General features: G+C 41.7%; 1 protein-coding gene across 1 annotated transcript in view; it reads left to right on the top strand.

Annotated features, from left to right (window-relative positions):
• Nucleotides 1–15484, top strand: part of cbl (Cbl proto-oncogene, E3 ubiquitin protein ligase) — a 40828-nt gene extending 25344 nt beyond the window's left edge. Inside the window, exons 6-17 of the mRNA XM_044203359.1 lie at nucleotides 1911–2032; nucleotides 3807–3944; nucleotides 4727–4814; nucleotides 5712–5843; nucleotides 6012–6230; nucleotides 7244–7375; nucleotides 8176–8595; nucleotides 9035–9123; nucleotides 9334–9534; nucleotides 9640–9728; nucleotides 10137–10379; nucleotides 12035–15484. Coding sequence (XP_044059294.1) covers nucleotides 1911–2032; nucleotides 3807–3944; nucleotides 4727–4814; nucleotides 5712–5843; nucleotides 6012–6230; nucleotides 7244–7375; nucleotides 8176–8595; nucleotides 9035–9123; nucleotides 9334–9534; nucleotides 9640–9728; nucleotides 10137–10379; nucleotides 12035–12330 — 2169 coding nt within the window. The 3' untranslated portion in view covers nucleotides 12331–15484. The remainder of the gene's footprint in view (nucleotides 1–1910; nucleotides 2033–3806; nucleotides 3945–4726; nucleotides 4815–5711; nucleotides 5844–6011; nucleotides 6231–7243; nucleotides 7376–8175; nucleotides 8596–9034; nucleotides 9124–9333; nucleotides 9535–9639; nucleotides 9729–10136; nucleotides 10380–12034) is intronic.
• The last annotated feature ends 49 nt before the right edge of the window (nucleotides 15485–15533 follow it).

The following is a 15533-nucleotide window of genomic DNA, read 5'->3' as shown; positions in this document are numbered from 1 at the left end:
TATGGGGTGTCTGTTGTTCCTTCATAAGGCCCAGACAGGTCTGTTTTTGATTTCTTGGGGGGTTTTTTCAGCTAGAGAGTCACGCTGAGATCCTGCTCAAGGACAGTGATCATTATATGTGGTCCCCTAAGGTTGTGCTTTCGTACTGCTAGATGAATAATCAACAGCAAGGATGAGAAACTGTGGAATAATTCCCTAGACTAGAATCTAACTAAGCATGCACTTTGGAGCTATAGAGCGCTGGTACGTTGTCAGTTTATGATTTGTTATTACTTTTTGAAACCCTGACTCAACTTTTATAATTGACAGACTACACTACTGACATACTTCTCATGCGCAGGGAGTTGTGGTGAGGTAAAGGCCTAAATACAGCCAACCATTTATACATTGCAATGCACAGGCAGTGGCAAACAACCCATTTGTTTTTTGAGTATTTTTAGTTTTAGCTTATATTTATTTATGGAGGTGCTGCACAGCACTTCAGAAGCTCCTTTTCTTCATCAGCATAGAATGAAGCAGCATGTGAAAGGAGGGCTGTTAAAAAGAAAAAATAGAGGGCAACTATATCAGACATATCTTAAGGGCTTATCTATAATAGTATATAGTATAGACATTTTATACCATCTCCTATGTACCTAACTCACTGCGTTTTCATTCATATTATCTAAAACCATTTGCATCACATCTCTTATGCTCTAGTGTAAGTTGTTCATTTGTCTCAGTGACATTATCCCCGGCTACTTGTGTACAGGGCAGGGACAGGCTTAATGAAGCCTAAACAGATTACAGACATTTCCTATGACACTCCCTCATACAGAAAAAACCCTTCTCTAAATGTCCCCGAACTCAGAAGAGGAAGTGAGCATGTGGCCATTTTGAGCTCTGTCCTTGATATGCAGTAGACGGGGTGATATTTGAAGGGCTTTTGATAGTAATAATTTAAAAAAAAAGTGTCTGCAGTATCTTTTGGCTGAATGATGTGGTGATGACTATAAATCAGTATAGTGTGAAAAGTTTACTTGCTCTGTTCAGTTAAGTGTAAGCAGACCTGGTGACTTCATGTCCAAATGGGCAATAAGAGGCAGCTGAAAAATATTGCCAGTCTGCAATCACATTACACTAAAGGGTACAAGAGAGATGAGATACAATACATCTAACAGGAGTCCAGCTGAGGAGACAGTTTCAACTTGTCACTTCCTGTATGCAAAAAGTATAAATAGCCAACATCAGATTTTAATTTGGACAAATATGGTGAAGCGACAGGGAGACAGGACAAGTCCCTCTTTGTGATTTAGCCTAATAAAAAAAGATGAGTTTTTACGTAAAAATTGTGCAGATTCAACCATGGCCACAACTTTTGCATCTCATTTTCAGTCTTGTTTGTGTTAATTCTACTTCCTTTCACACACCAGACAGACTGGTGAGAGCAATTGCGGAACCACCTACTCACTACCGCACTCAGTCAGCTATGGAATAGTATGAATTATTTTATATCTGCTGTTGTCTTCACCCCTTATTGTTAGGGTGGTTTGATTTGATTTGGGTCATGTACTCTTTAAAAAAAGGAACATAAGCACCTGTAAAGTTGAATTTTGCCAGCTTTATATATAGTATGGGAAGCAGTCTGCTAGTGTCCATTTAACCGTCCTCATTCTGTGCCTCCAGATGGTACCAAATGAGTTGCATGCTGTTTTTAAGTGTTGCAAATTCTGCTTAAATGACCTTTTTACATTGCTTGACCCAGGTTGAAATGTCCATTGTAAATCACTCTGAAGTTCAGTAAACAGTTGTTTTAGCGTCATTCGTGAGGCAGTATATTTCTCCATTACTCTGCTCATACCGTTATTGCTGTGTCCATTCACTTACATATCAGATGAGTCACTCTCTCTCTTTCGTGTGTGTGTGTGTAGCCTTGGTCGTCCCTGCTGCGCAACTGGAACAGCTTGGCAGTTACTCACCCTGGGTACATGGCCTTCCTCACCTACGATGAGGTCAAAGCGCGGCTGCAAAAGTTCATCCACAAGCCTGGCAGGTGAGACAGAAACACATGCACACAGACACGCACCTTGTAATGTCATCGAAACACAAGATGTGGTGTCATTTGGTGCTTCTTGTTGTGAGTGCATTGATTATAGGCATAACTGCGCGTTTCTGAACCTCGCAGTCTCCTCCCATTGACTTGAAATACATAGTTTAATGTCCATCATCGGCTTCTATTAGCACATGTTTGGGCAGTGTGAGCAACATGCCTTTTTTATTTCCATTATTGGAACTTAACGAGACACATCATGTAACCATGTTCATGTGTTTCCATGGGCAACAGTATGGTTGCGGGTTTACTGTAGCTCTCAGGACCTATTTTTGTCCCCGCTCAGGAGATGATACGTGTGTATGTTTAATGTGTATCATCATTGTTACCTACAGTAACTGACTAGTGCTACCACTCTGCGGGCAAACATATGGATATGAATACAAATGATCAACGTTTGTATAGATTGTATATACAATACAAAGACAGAGAGGGCACAAGTTCAATCTTGATGCCAGTTTTACATACCAGTTGTACTAAAGTGTATGTGCGTGCTTGTGTGTGCGTGCTTGTGTGTGCGTGCTAGTGTGTGCGTGCGTGCTTGTGTGTGAAGGATCCAGGGCAGCATGGCACTGGTACCTAGCATCAATGGCCTGATTGTGCACTGAAAGCTGATGTCACTGTTTAGGCCTGGCTTGTGTATGGCCACATTGACATCCGAGCAGTTATTGGTCAGTGTGAGCACAGCATTTTGACACTATAAATTACAACTTACTGTCAGGGACGTTGATTTGTATTATGGGTACAGCAGTTGTTCCACTTCTAAGCTGAACATCAAGGCCATCACCAAGACTACTTTTTTCCACTTGTGCAGTATCCCCAAACTCAATTCTTAGACGTTAGTGACTAATGAGGAAATCCTAATACATGCATCCTAGGGTGGATTAATGTAATTCCCTTTTTCTGGCCTACCTCAGTCACATACCAGTGGTCTCCAGCTTTCCCTGAATGCTGTGGCTAGAGTACTAACAAAGACGGGCTTCTTTGCACGGGTATTCAATATGCCTGATTTTTCATTTAGTCATTTCCTGATACAAATTTGTTCACTTGTACATAGAAACAAGCAGGCAGGAAATATTGAGTACTGGGAAGAGTGGCTGCATGTCTTTCCAGACTCATGCGGCCTCTTGCAGCCACTTTTCCATCCTAGAATAGGTTAAATCATAGCTGCTTGTGCCCATGAGACAAACCAATTTACCTGACTATGAACAGTTGCACCAGCTGGCATCGCGGGGGGCAACAAGTCCCCTCTTCACCTCCAGCTGGTGATGAAGGCACACCCACCCATGCCACAGCATACTTAAAGGTGCCCTGTGGAGCTTTTTTGTAAACAAAAAAAAAGTTATGTTTACATTCAGTGTTTCTCACCAAAATGTACTGTGTGTATCCTTGAGGTCTAACATGTGTTGAATGCATTTTATGTGGTTGCTTATATTTGAGTGGGATACCTTATCTTTTCAACTTGTCACGTGAAGCTTTCTGTCATCCTGTATTGTATAAGGGGATATTTCCATGCATAGTCCAGCCTACATATTTGCATCAGGACTTTTGTTTTGTTTTTTATTTCCAGTACATGCACACTTGAAGAACATTTGTCTTTGTGTGCACAATTTGCAAAGATTTTTTGCACCCTCCTCTACTTGATTTCTTTTTTTCAGTGTAAGAAAGAGTGACACAACTCCTCCATGTCTTACTTCTCATGTCTCTCTCTCCTCAGTTACATCTTCCGACTGAGCTGTACACGGCTCGGTCAGTGGGCCATCGGCTACGTGACAGCAGATGGAAACATACTCCAGACCATTCCCCACAATAAACCCCTCTTCCAGGCCCTCATAGATGGCTTCAGGGAAGGATTGTAAGTCCACTGGCATTTTGTTTGGCACATTTTTATCTCCCATTTTCTTGGGGGTTTTCATCTGGACCTCTGCTCTGTGGCTGGGTCTTGTTCTTAATTTGATGCAGTTTTAATAAATGATCTATAAGTCAAGCTTCCTGTCATATGCAGGGCTTCCCTTTTTCTGCCATTTGTCCTTTTCTGCCCACATAGCATGCGTCTCTGTGTAAACTATGCAGCTCTGCTTTACATCCCACCACTGAATCTGCCTTTCAGCTCTAAACCAATCCAGCCATATCATATTGCCTGTTCCCATCATTCCAATGTTATCATAACCAGAATAGGACTGTTGGTTTCTAATGTGCAGCTCACTCAGTGGTTTAGCTGGCTGGCGTGAAACTCATCTTTTTATGCCAGCGTTGATTCCTTTGTTTAATGAAAGCTACGTTTGGTCTGACCCAACCTGTAATCAAAACCTGATTTAAACTGGGAAAGCCTATACAGTACATTGCCTGCATCTACAAGACATTTATCAAATGGTAATTACAGCATCTGACCTATTCGTAAAACAGTCTCGTACTGTACATGCATCAACTCTGTGATAATATTAATACACATTGCAAGATTGTATGAATAGAATGAACAGATGTTTTCATTAGGCCTGTTAGGTGTACATGCAGTATACTCATAGTAACTAATGATGATGATGACTTTTAAATGAAAATGCCTGTCGAGATACCAAAGGATACTTTAAGGAGAGTTCTGTGAATACCTTCTTATTTTATGTGCCTCTGCATCTCCAGCTATTTATTCCCTGACGGCCGGACCCAAAACCCAGACCTGACAGGACTGTGTGAGCCTTCGCCTCAAGACCACATCAAAGTCACACAGGTCGGAGCAGCGTGCTTCTCAGACTGCATCCTCTTTGATATCGTATACATTCTTTCTGGTCTATTGTAAAGGTCAAAAGGCTTTTTTTATTTTTTGGTGGACACAGATCAGTAAAGATCCAAGGTGAAAAAAAACAATGCAACAGAGCAGTGCATGACCAAAAGGAAGCAGAAGTAGAAGATATGATAAAACACTAAACAGGAACTGAGTTAGTCAAGGTTAAGTAGCTGACTAACCGGAAGATTCTGTCTGACATTTTTACTTAATACGTAAGGTAAACTGCAAGTACAATAAGTAAAATAAACTGAATAAAAAATAGAGGTATATTTAAATAACAACAGTGTTTTAAACTGGATATTTTGGCATTAATGTTGAGTCATCTTCTTTAAATATTGTAACTGTTAACTTAAACAGCGTTTAAAATGTCAGACACTGTATTGAAAATGGCCTTGAGCTAAGTGTAAATAAAATTAAAAATACATGGTGCATTTCAGAATTTGAAATTTTTATAGTTAAAGCGAGCTTCCACAATTATTAAACATTATGGGAAATGTCCTGCAGTATTTCATACTGTCATCACATTGAAGGACACAACATGTTTAGCGAGCATGCCGCATAACTGTAAATTGTGAAATATCGTTAAAGAATATCCACCCTGGTGTATCCTAACCAGTCTGTATCTTGTCGGGCTTAGATATCTTCTCAGAGTTTTGTAAAAGTGTTGATGAACAGACTCATTTTGCTGGAGCACAGGACTGAAACTGAAAACACGCCCCCGCATTTTAACTTGGCTCCAGATTGTTCTAGGGTCTTTTCGAAATGATCTCAGGTGGTGTTAGTATCGTATGATGTTACTCTGCACTGAAAGCTCATAGTTGTCTCATTTTTTCCCCTCAGGAGCAATATGAGCTGTACTGTGAGATGGGCTCCACTTTCCAGCTGTGTAAGATCTGTGCCGAGAATGACAAGGATGTGAAGATTGAGCCCTGTGGTCATCTCATGTGCACATTCTGTCTCACTGCCTGGCAGGTACGAGAGTGGGTGGATGGAAGGGGTTTGTGTGGGTTGGTTGCTCCAAGTTAAGTGTCATAACTCATAGCTGTTGAGAGGAGAACTCACTGTTCAAGTGCTCTTCTCTGCAGATGTAACAGACATATAAAAGCACATAACCTCCTTTCATCTCTGCCTGTTTTACAGGAGTCAGAGGGTCAGGGAACGGGATGTCCCTTCTGTCGCTGTGAGATTAAGGGTACAGAGCCCATCGTCGTGGATCCTTTTGACCCCAAGGACAACAGCGGGGGCTCCTGCAGGGGCACATATGGGGCTGAGGGTGCTCCATCACCCAGCTATGACGACGATGATGACGACAGACTTGAAGACCCCCTCCTCATGATGAGCAAACTTGCCTGTACAAAGGTGAGATTGTGGAAAGACCTCGACTTACGTGAGACAAAAGTTATCACAGTTTGCTCAAAGTTTCCAGTCATGACACCGGACAAGCTGTTCTGATATTTTCCATTGATCAACCGCTGAGGCACTTGGCATAGCAGGTTTGACGCCCTGGGTGCACCTCATGGGTTCCTACTGTCCTCTTCTGTTTTTCTGAGAGACCCATCTCTGTGCAGATGAAACCCTCCCTGCTTTGCCCTTTTCACTTTCTGTGAGCTTCAAGCTCATGGCTCATATCTCAAGTCTTTCATCTCCATCTTTCATGGTGCCAAGGTAGCAGCTTTTTTTTTGCGCCTCTCAGTATTTGATATGTGGGGCATTCTCCCATCTTTTATGTGCCTCTGAGAAACTCTGTGTGCATTAGTCTGCTTATAGAGTAGGTGAATACCTGAGATCACACACACTTTGATGTGGTCCCTGGAATTTCTTTGGCTTTGATTGCTAACCTGGCCTCTTTTTCATCTTTGACCAATTCTTTAAATGTACTTGTGCACTGTGAAGTACTTGGCTGTACTTCATAGATATTTTTGTTGATTTGTGTTTATTTCATCTGTTTTGTGTTGAAACAAAGCAAGTCTTGGATTTTACTTTTCAGGACAGAAAACATAATCATTTAACAAAAATAGCACATTCTGTGAGAAATATTGTTATTGCATGAGGATTTTTCTTTCCTTCATCATAACATTTCATCATAACATTTTCAGCCATGTCATCCAGCTCTAGATAATGATAACTTTAGACTTTACCGCTGGAGGAGAAATAAGATGAACTGCAGTGCAGTGTATTCCTCTTAATGCATTCACAACACTGCTGTGCCTACATTAAAAAACAAGGTGGTTGGAGTTTGACAGAAGTTAGAGTGACAGCAGCATCTGTGGATCAAGTGCATCATGAAAAGTTGCCATTAGACAAAACCTGATTGTGTTCAAATGTAGCTGATCAGATGTGACGGGTGTTTTGCTGTTGTGCGTGTGATCCAGGTGGAGCGCCCCCCGTCACCCATGTCCATGGCTCCTCAGTCCTCTCTTCCCCCTGTGCCGCCCAGACTAGACCTGCTACCACACAGACCTCCCAACCCCCCTGGTGCCTCCAGCCCCGGGGTCACCACTAAGGTAAATGAAAATAAACAACCAAGTTAACACCTTGTTCGGGCAAGAGGGGTTATTAAAATAAAAGTCTGGTCAAGGCATTTACGTATTTCACAGTCACTTATGATTTTCCAGTTTACGTCTTGAAAGATGTCATATCCTACAGGTCAACACGAAATAAAGCTGTCCTAGATTAATTTAATTTACACACCATTTTAAAGCAAGCTTTATTACTTCCCACGTTTGTTGTAACATAAAAGCCATTTCAGTGTTACCCCAAACTTTGGTTGCTTCATTTTTTGTTTCTTTTTAGTACCTTTTAGCCAAACTATTCAAACATTGTGCTTTGCTGCTGGTTCATAGCTTGACTTTTATGGTGCATCCACAGAGTCGAAGCAGAGAGCAAAAATTTAAGAATAGTTTCAAATTGTGCTTACTCCTATTCCCCCTTGACACAAGTAAGGTGTTATAATGACAGCCACAATGATCAGTGTATTTTTATATTCCGCATTTAACTAATTATAGACTGCATTTCCACTCACACATCCACATTACCGCATGTTTCGGCTTAAATGTAGATAAATGGAAACTGTAGATAGAAGCTGGAAGTTTCTGCAGATGATAAACAACATTTTTCCTTGGTGTTATTCATCAAAAATAATTGAAAATAATCAAATAATTGATTGTGATGCATACACAGTGGTCTTGGTGCTAAATGGATTATTTCCAGTGCAGAAGTTAACAGCACTGACTTTTCTTTGATTTCACATCAATATTATATGTAGTCTAAATGAGCTCCCTCCATCTCTGTTTCTCCCCTCCAGGCAGCATCTCACCACAAAGACAAGCCTCTTCCCCTCCCCCCAGCATTGCGGGATCTCCCCCCTCCCCCTCCTCCAGAACGCCCCCACACAGCTGGGACAGCCTCTGATGGACGGCTGCCGAGGCGGCCCTTACCCTGCACTCCCGGGGAGCCCCCTCGAGATAAGCTCCCTCCTGCACCCCCAAACCGGCCCCTGGCTGACTGGAATTCCCGACCCGTTCCCAAGGCCCCCACCTCCTCTTCCTCATCCTCTTCCTCATCTTCCTCATCCACCCAAGTCTCCAGTCTGGGAGGGGACATTCGAGCAGGTGTCAGGGAACTCTCCAACCGACACTCCCTCCCCTTGGCGCTGCCCTCCGCTCTGGACACACGCTCGGACTCGCAGAAGAACAACAGCTCCCTCAGTCTGGACCACCAGCTGGTCAGAGGAACCACAAAACACCACACACTAAACTACCATTTGGTTTGATGTGAATTCATTGGCTATGAAGCACAAGCATACAGCATTTTAGTAGTAGCTGTCCAAGTAAGATAACTGAAAAGACAAATGTGCCACCAGCTTCTAATAATTCACTATACTGTAGAGTATATGTGGGTTAGAGCAAGTGTGGTTTTGTAGCTCAGTCACTCAATACACACCCACTGTTTGATCACTTACAGGAGGGAAATTAAATTAAAGGTGTGTTCATTACCTCTATTAATATTTGTAAAAATCCATGTTGTTCACAAGGGTTTGGGCCTGCTGTCTTAATGGTATTAGATTTACATTTTTGTTAGGGTGACTGTTGAACTATGAGTATTTGATGGTGAAAATATTCACTTTAAAGTTTCTGAGATTTCAGCTTCTGCTTCCTTTCCAGAATTTTGCAGCAGTAGCCACTCAAGATTATGACAACCCCAAAGTGAAGCCCTCATCCTCAGCCAACGCCATCTATTCACTGGCAATTAGGTACGTTGTACTGGTACTCTAATAACATTAGTGGAACATCTCATCTTTGAATGACTGACATGATTTTTCTCACTTGTACATCACAAAGGCCATACAAAACACATTTTAGGAAGCTTGTTTTCTCTTAAAACATTTAGCCTTTTTGTGTTTATTTCATAAATCCATATTTACAGTTCTAGTGTAAATATTCTTGAGGTTGTTTGTTCCCAGACCTTCTCCAGCCCTGAGGCCGGTGACAGGAGAGGAGGCACAGGACAGCGAGGAGGAGTCCGAGTACATGATCCCCTCCTCTCGCCCCGTCCTGCCCCCCATCACCTCACTACCTGTAGGGGAGATCCAACCAGTCCCGAGGCCTCCTCAGCCTCTATCAGCGCTCCAGACACAGACCCAAGCCTCCACACTCAACGCACGGTATTCAAAACACTCAATGAATCCACTTCCAGCAGCATGTCTAGATGAAATGACTTTGGTGATTGCAGTACTGTGTCTGTTATCGCTTTTTTTTTGTTGTTGTAGGCTGACACTGGCTGAACTAGAGAATGGACCTCAAATGTATGAAGCCATGTACAACATCCAGGCCAGGTCACAACAAGCCAGAGATTCAGGTATTTTGACTCGTCAATCTTTGTACATACTACGATCAGGTGGGCGGGGACAGCTTAGATGAGCAGCATGAGTCACTTTGATGTGTGCAGACCTTTCTGAAGATGTATTTGTGTTGTTTCTGCTTTAAAATGAACTGCTGGTGGAACAACACTCACTCTAACCAGTCAATCTGAATTTCTGAATATTAGTTTCATTCCAAAACAAGATCCCCACTATCTGGAAAAAATACATACGTTATACACCTACTATTTTTGGTTATAGTTGTGACTCATCTGAAGCTGTTTTAGAGGATATAATTATCTGTGTATATGAATGAAAGCAGGCATATGCTAAATCTGTATTTAACGTAAAGTAGTTCTGTATATCAGATACTGTAGTTCTAATACATTGTTTTCAATCCTTCCCAGACTATTCAGACTTGCCCCCTCTGGCGATGACCAATGGTCCCAGAGACCAAGCAGCTGAGGACGGGGAAGAAGAGGAAAATGGCTATGACTTCCCCAAACCCCGGCTGCCAATGCCCACCGCCCGACGGACCCTTTCAGAACTGGGCGGGTCGTCTTCCTCGTCTTCATCTTCCTCATCAAGCTCATCCTCCACAGCTGCTTTCAGTCGCCTTTCTCTAGATTCGGATGCCGGAGCTGCAGCACGTAAGTGTACATGTACCTGTTGAATCGGAGCTTGTTTTTTAATACATTATATAACTTCATGAAATAATTCCTCAGTGATTTCGGATTTTTTAACATTTTCTTACATTAACGGGTGAAGCAATGTAATCATAAGCAAACTGTAAAAATATGGGGTCATTAACAACAAGCCATGTTATCAAAGAGTTTTGTTTTTTTTTACTGTAGCATAACTTCATCCAAGGTTACAGGTGACTTGTGAGTTTTTTGGCTCAACTTGCGCATGTGCTAGATAAAGGATATCTGGTGCTAAAGCTCCACCTCTGGCTGTCAGAAAGAATGAAATGAAAATACCAAAATATAAATCCTTTCTGTGATTTGGATAAACTGACCCTTTACCACATGGGCTTTTATTAAGAGACTTGACACTTGGCACACACACTGATGGCATATACGGTAACTGGTTGGCACGAATGGAAAATGGTGCGTGTGTTTCAAAAAATCACTTGGATGTAAAAAATGTATAATGGTAGCCTCTTTGTTCCGTGTCCTTCATGGCCAGAAAGCAATTAAAAGTGCTGATGAATCAATATCTTGAAGTAGCACACGAGTCATGTGACCTGGAGCGCAGTCTGAAAAGTCGACTAAAGCGTTTTGCTGCTACCTGGTATGAGGCCAGACATAATAAAGATTTTCCAGAAGCTCTTTGAAGTTGATGTTAGACTCAAATTTGGACTTTGATAGATTACCATGAATCGATTGCAGTACAGCATTTGCTCCAGTGTGTACCATTGCAGTGTGCAAGGAAGGGTAAAGACTAATAATTATAGAGAGCTGTTCTGTTACCTCAGTGACCTTTTTAAACCCAGAAAAACAGTAAGTGATGCTTCCAGGATTTTGGACATAGCTGATGGTGGAATGACGGTCTGTATCATCATAATCTCATATTGACCACTGAGATGTCACAGACTGCAACTAATGCAGCATTAGTGACCTCAGCAGACCTGTCAGATATTATAGAAGAAAGTAGAAAAGCAGGTGCAGGAGGAACAGACCGTGGGGGGCTGGAGCAGAGCATCGTTTTGAAGGATTTTGGTGGAGACATTGATAAGCATGATGAAGGAGCGACTGCATGAAATTTCCTGTCCAATGGTGCTAATATGAAGTCTTTTGCTAAACACTTTTTGCTGTTTCTTTATGAGACAGCCTTTTTATTTCTCAGAGTAGTCTCCTTGTCTCTGCAGTGAGCTGACATTTACTACCTACGATGATTGCTGAGTGTCTGAGTGTTCCACTAAAGACCTAAATCTTTGTATCTGAGGGCCAATTAAGTAGCTCTTAGACAAGCTGACAAGCTCTCAGATCGTAATTAGATTCTTTATGAGCGCTTTATTAAAGGTCGCTGCAGTGGAAAGATCAACCAGTTCACCATATATATATATATATATATATATATATATATATATATATATGATAAAAACACATAGCTTACCTCAGACAAATTAGATCTAAAGTATTTCCAGTAAAGTAAATCGTCATTCACATTAACCTATATTGACCTTTTAGGGTATTTAAAAGTAATTTATGTTGTTTCAGATTTATCCAAAACTTGAAACTACAGTATCCCAAACCTTTTGGCTTTAAAGACATATAAACTCACTCTCTCCCCGTTTGTTCAGCCTTCTCAGAGCCGGTGGAAGCACCAGAGAGACCTCCAAAGCCCCTCCCCAGACGAATCAACTCGGAGCGTCGACACAGCCCTGTCCCACCCTTCCCTGCTCCACCCAGTAGTGGGGCAACAGGAGGAGAAGCCAACCATCAAATCAGTAGCGAGATCGAACACCTCATGAGTCAGGGATACTCTTACCAGGACATCCAGAAAGCACTGATGATTGCACAGAACAATATCGAAATGGCCAAGAATATCCTACGCGAGTTTGTCTCCATTCCCTCCACCGCGCATGTTCTTACATAGCACAATCCTCGTGCCTCTCTCTCATGTTTGCTCTCTCGCCCTAGCTTGGCCCAGCCTGGTTGGGTTTAGGTTGGCACAGCCCAAAGCCCATTGCCTGCAGCACTACCTCCGGTGCTGGCTGAGGCCCTACACCCCTGTGGATTTTTAACTGGCTGTTCCTCCAGCGAGCTCACAGAATCTCTGGGACTCCACGCCCTGCACTCCATGCGCTTTCAACAGTGTCTGGCCGCCTTTTAAACTGCTACAGCAGGCCTCTTCGTTTTCAAGGACATCTCCGCGGGACTGAGCGTGTGTGGAACAATGACGGGACGCCACATAGCGCGAGACTTTCGTAGAAATCCTGAGAAGACAGATTCTTATCTTTCATGTTGAAGCCTCTTGCTGAAAATGTAACCAACACCTCACAAATAAAACTAAAAATGTATGTCTATATGAAAATTTAATATATGAGTAAATATATATTAAATGTGTGTAATATATACAGTACGTGCATATACAGTGTGTAAAAATTATTATAGCTTTGAGGGTCGCTGTTGGTACAAGCGATATGGGTAGACAGGGACCAGATTAAATGGTGGGGGGTTGGCCCTTTCTGGTGGACTGAGGGATGTGAGAGTGTGGAGAAACACGTGAGGAAGAGGAAGAGTCGGGGTGTCTTCCTCATCAGGATGTGTTGGTCAACAGCAGCTTAGAAGACGTGCAGCAGAGCTTTTTTACGATGAATTCAGTCTGTTATGGCCTTTTGATTAACAACGTCGCTTTGGTACTTTTTCTTTTCTTTTTTTTTTTTAAGATAAACATGCTTGTTTTGTCGTGTTGTATTTTTCAAAGTAGCATGATGATGGTTTCAGGTCTGGACTGTTGTCTGGCAGGCTCTCTCTCTCTCTCTCTCTCTCTCTCTCTCTCTCTCTCTCTCTCTCTCTCTCTCTCTCTCTCTCTCTCTCTCTCGTGTGTGTGTATATATATATACATATACATATACATACATACATACATACACACACACACACACACACACACACACACACACACACACACATATTAGTGTATGTGAGCATGCGTGTGTGTGTGTCTGCCAGACCTCATGACCTGCTCTTCAATGAACCCCTGTTCCTGTACAACATGAATGTGGAATTACAGTCAGTATACTCAGACTCGTACTCTGTAAACATACTACTGCTCTAACTCATATGGCGGGGTCTAATGTAGATGTAGAGCCTGGCAGTGAGATTATTAGAGGACGTACTAATGTCGACAACCCTGCAGTACCAGACAGGCTAGTGTTGTGTGATCCGTGGTGGCTGAAACGTTTTCGTTCTGTCTTCGTCTAACTTCATTGGCTGGCTGGTTCAGATTTCTGTCTCCAGCTCGGTTCAGTGTTATGAAACAAAAAGAAATTGTCATTGATTTACATTGGTAATATATTATTGTAATATGATCATAAATATTGTTATTATAATTAATTCAGAAGTCTTCACTGCTGCTACTATTGTTAGTGCTAAACAATTACGCCTTAAATGTACATTTGTGAATACTGTGTTTAACCGTCATCCTGTTCCTTTAAAGTGACAGTATCATCCATGTTTCTCCAGTCCGTAATGTAGCATACTTGAAAGTACAAGCGGCTTGTGAGCCTGCAGCCCTCTCAACCTGTCGACTCTTCAGTGTTTTAAACCTTTTTTTATATATATATATATATAAATATTCTCTATGATTCTCTACAGTAGACTCTGTATAGCAACAGTAATAAAGCAAACAAAATGCTATAGGTATGGAAACCAGCCATTTTGTTATAAATTCAGGCTTCTCTCACACTCCTTTCTCACCCCACTGAAAGGGAGTGATTACATAGGCTTTTTAGAAATGTCAGCTCATGGGTTTGCTGGCCCACCCCCAAGTCTACATTAAAATCAGTATTTGCGCCAACTGTAAGAACTAACTCAGGAATAATGTAATAATCTAAACACGCGGCGTTCACCCTGGCTGTCAAAAACCAGGAGGAGACTCATTGGCAGAGACAGCATCTCACCTGCCGTCTGTTCATCCAGGTGACATGTAGCCAATAGTATCCGCTTAATGAAGTCACACAAGTAGCTTATTACCTTTTTTTTGTCACATTATAACTTGCACATTTTTCGTATTATTTCCAACGTTCGCAGGACTAGAGACAGCAGCTTAATTTCCAGGTACTACGAATGAATACGATAAATGCAAAGAGCTTTTAGGTACATTGATTTGAACTTCTCCCAGCATATGAACAAGAAAGTGTTTTTTGTTTATTTTTTTGGAGGGTGTAAATCATGTCCATAGCTAATCAGCTCTAGCTTATTCTGGGTAATGCTGTCTGTTGACTGAAAGCTATTTCCATGCTGTCTGGGCAGCCTCTGGTTTTTTTTTTTTTTTTCTCTTCTGTTCCTAGTTGCCTTGAGAAACTTCTTGAATGATAGGTAATGGACGAGGAGGTCCCCAATCCTCAATATTGTACCAATATTGATGTTTCGAGGACAGCGTGTCATTGTCGTGTATTATTTACCTTTTTATTTTTGTTTTGTTATCGCACAGTATACCAATTTTTGCTTCGATACTGTCACTCTAAAGAAAAGCTAATTGTATAAAGTTAGTGATATGAAAAGAAAAAAAAGGCTTTTATTTCATGTATTCATGTATTTTGTTCCAAAGGTTTTGTTTACTTATGTGAGTAATTCTGTGAGAAGTGCCATATGTTTAGAGATCCTCACCATGTTTAGAATAAGGCCTTGTTTTTGAAGAGTGTTGGTAGGTATTGATCTGTACCTGTTGATCTCTGAAGGCAAGATTGTGCATTATTGCTTGTATTAATCTGTCTTCTGCCTTGTCAGCCGCATCGAGCCTCATCTGTTGGAGGTGAAAGGTCTTGGCTTCCTTTTGTTTGTCTTTCTTACCTAAAAGATAAACCAGGTTCCAGATCAGTGCTCAGCCTCAGAGATGCTGGATACCTCAGTCCCTGCGTTGGGGTACTTCAACTTTCTGCCAGAAGAGGGAGCCGTTGTTCCATGTAGCCGTGTCGCTTGTCGTCAGTAAAAGGCATTCATTAACTTTCTTTGATGGTTTTTTAAAGCTCATATCACTTTGGAAGTATGCACAGTGCTGTTAATAAAATGATAAGCAAAAGCCATCACCTGTCTCTCTTTTCTACATACATATTCATAGATGTTTAGCTTGTA

The sequence above is a fragment of the Siniperca chuatsi genome, linkage group LG7 (assembly GCF_020085105.1).
Source record: "Siniperca chuatsi isolate FFG_IHB_CAS linkage group LG7, ASM2008510v1, whole genome shotgun sequence".
Taxonomy (NCBI): Eukaryota; Metazoa; Chordata; class Actinopteri; order Centrarchiformes; family Sinipercidae; genus Siniperca; species Siniperca chuatsi.
The sequence above is the reverse complement of the archived record's forward strand: the minus strand, read 5'-3'. Positions and strand labels throughout refer to the sequence as shown.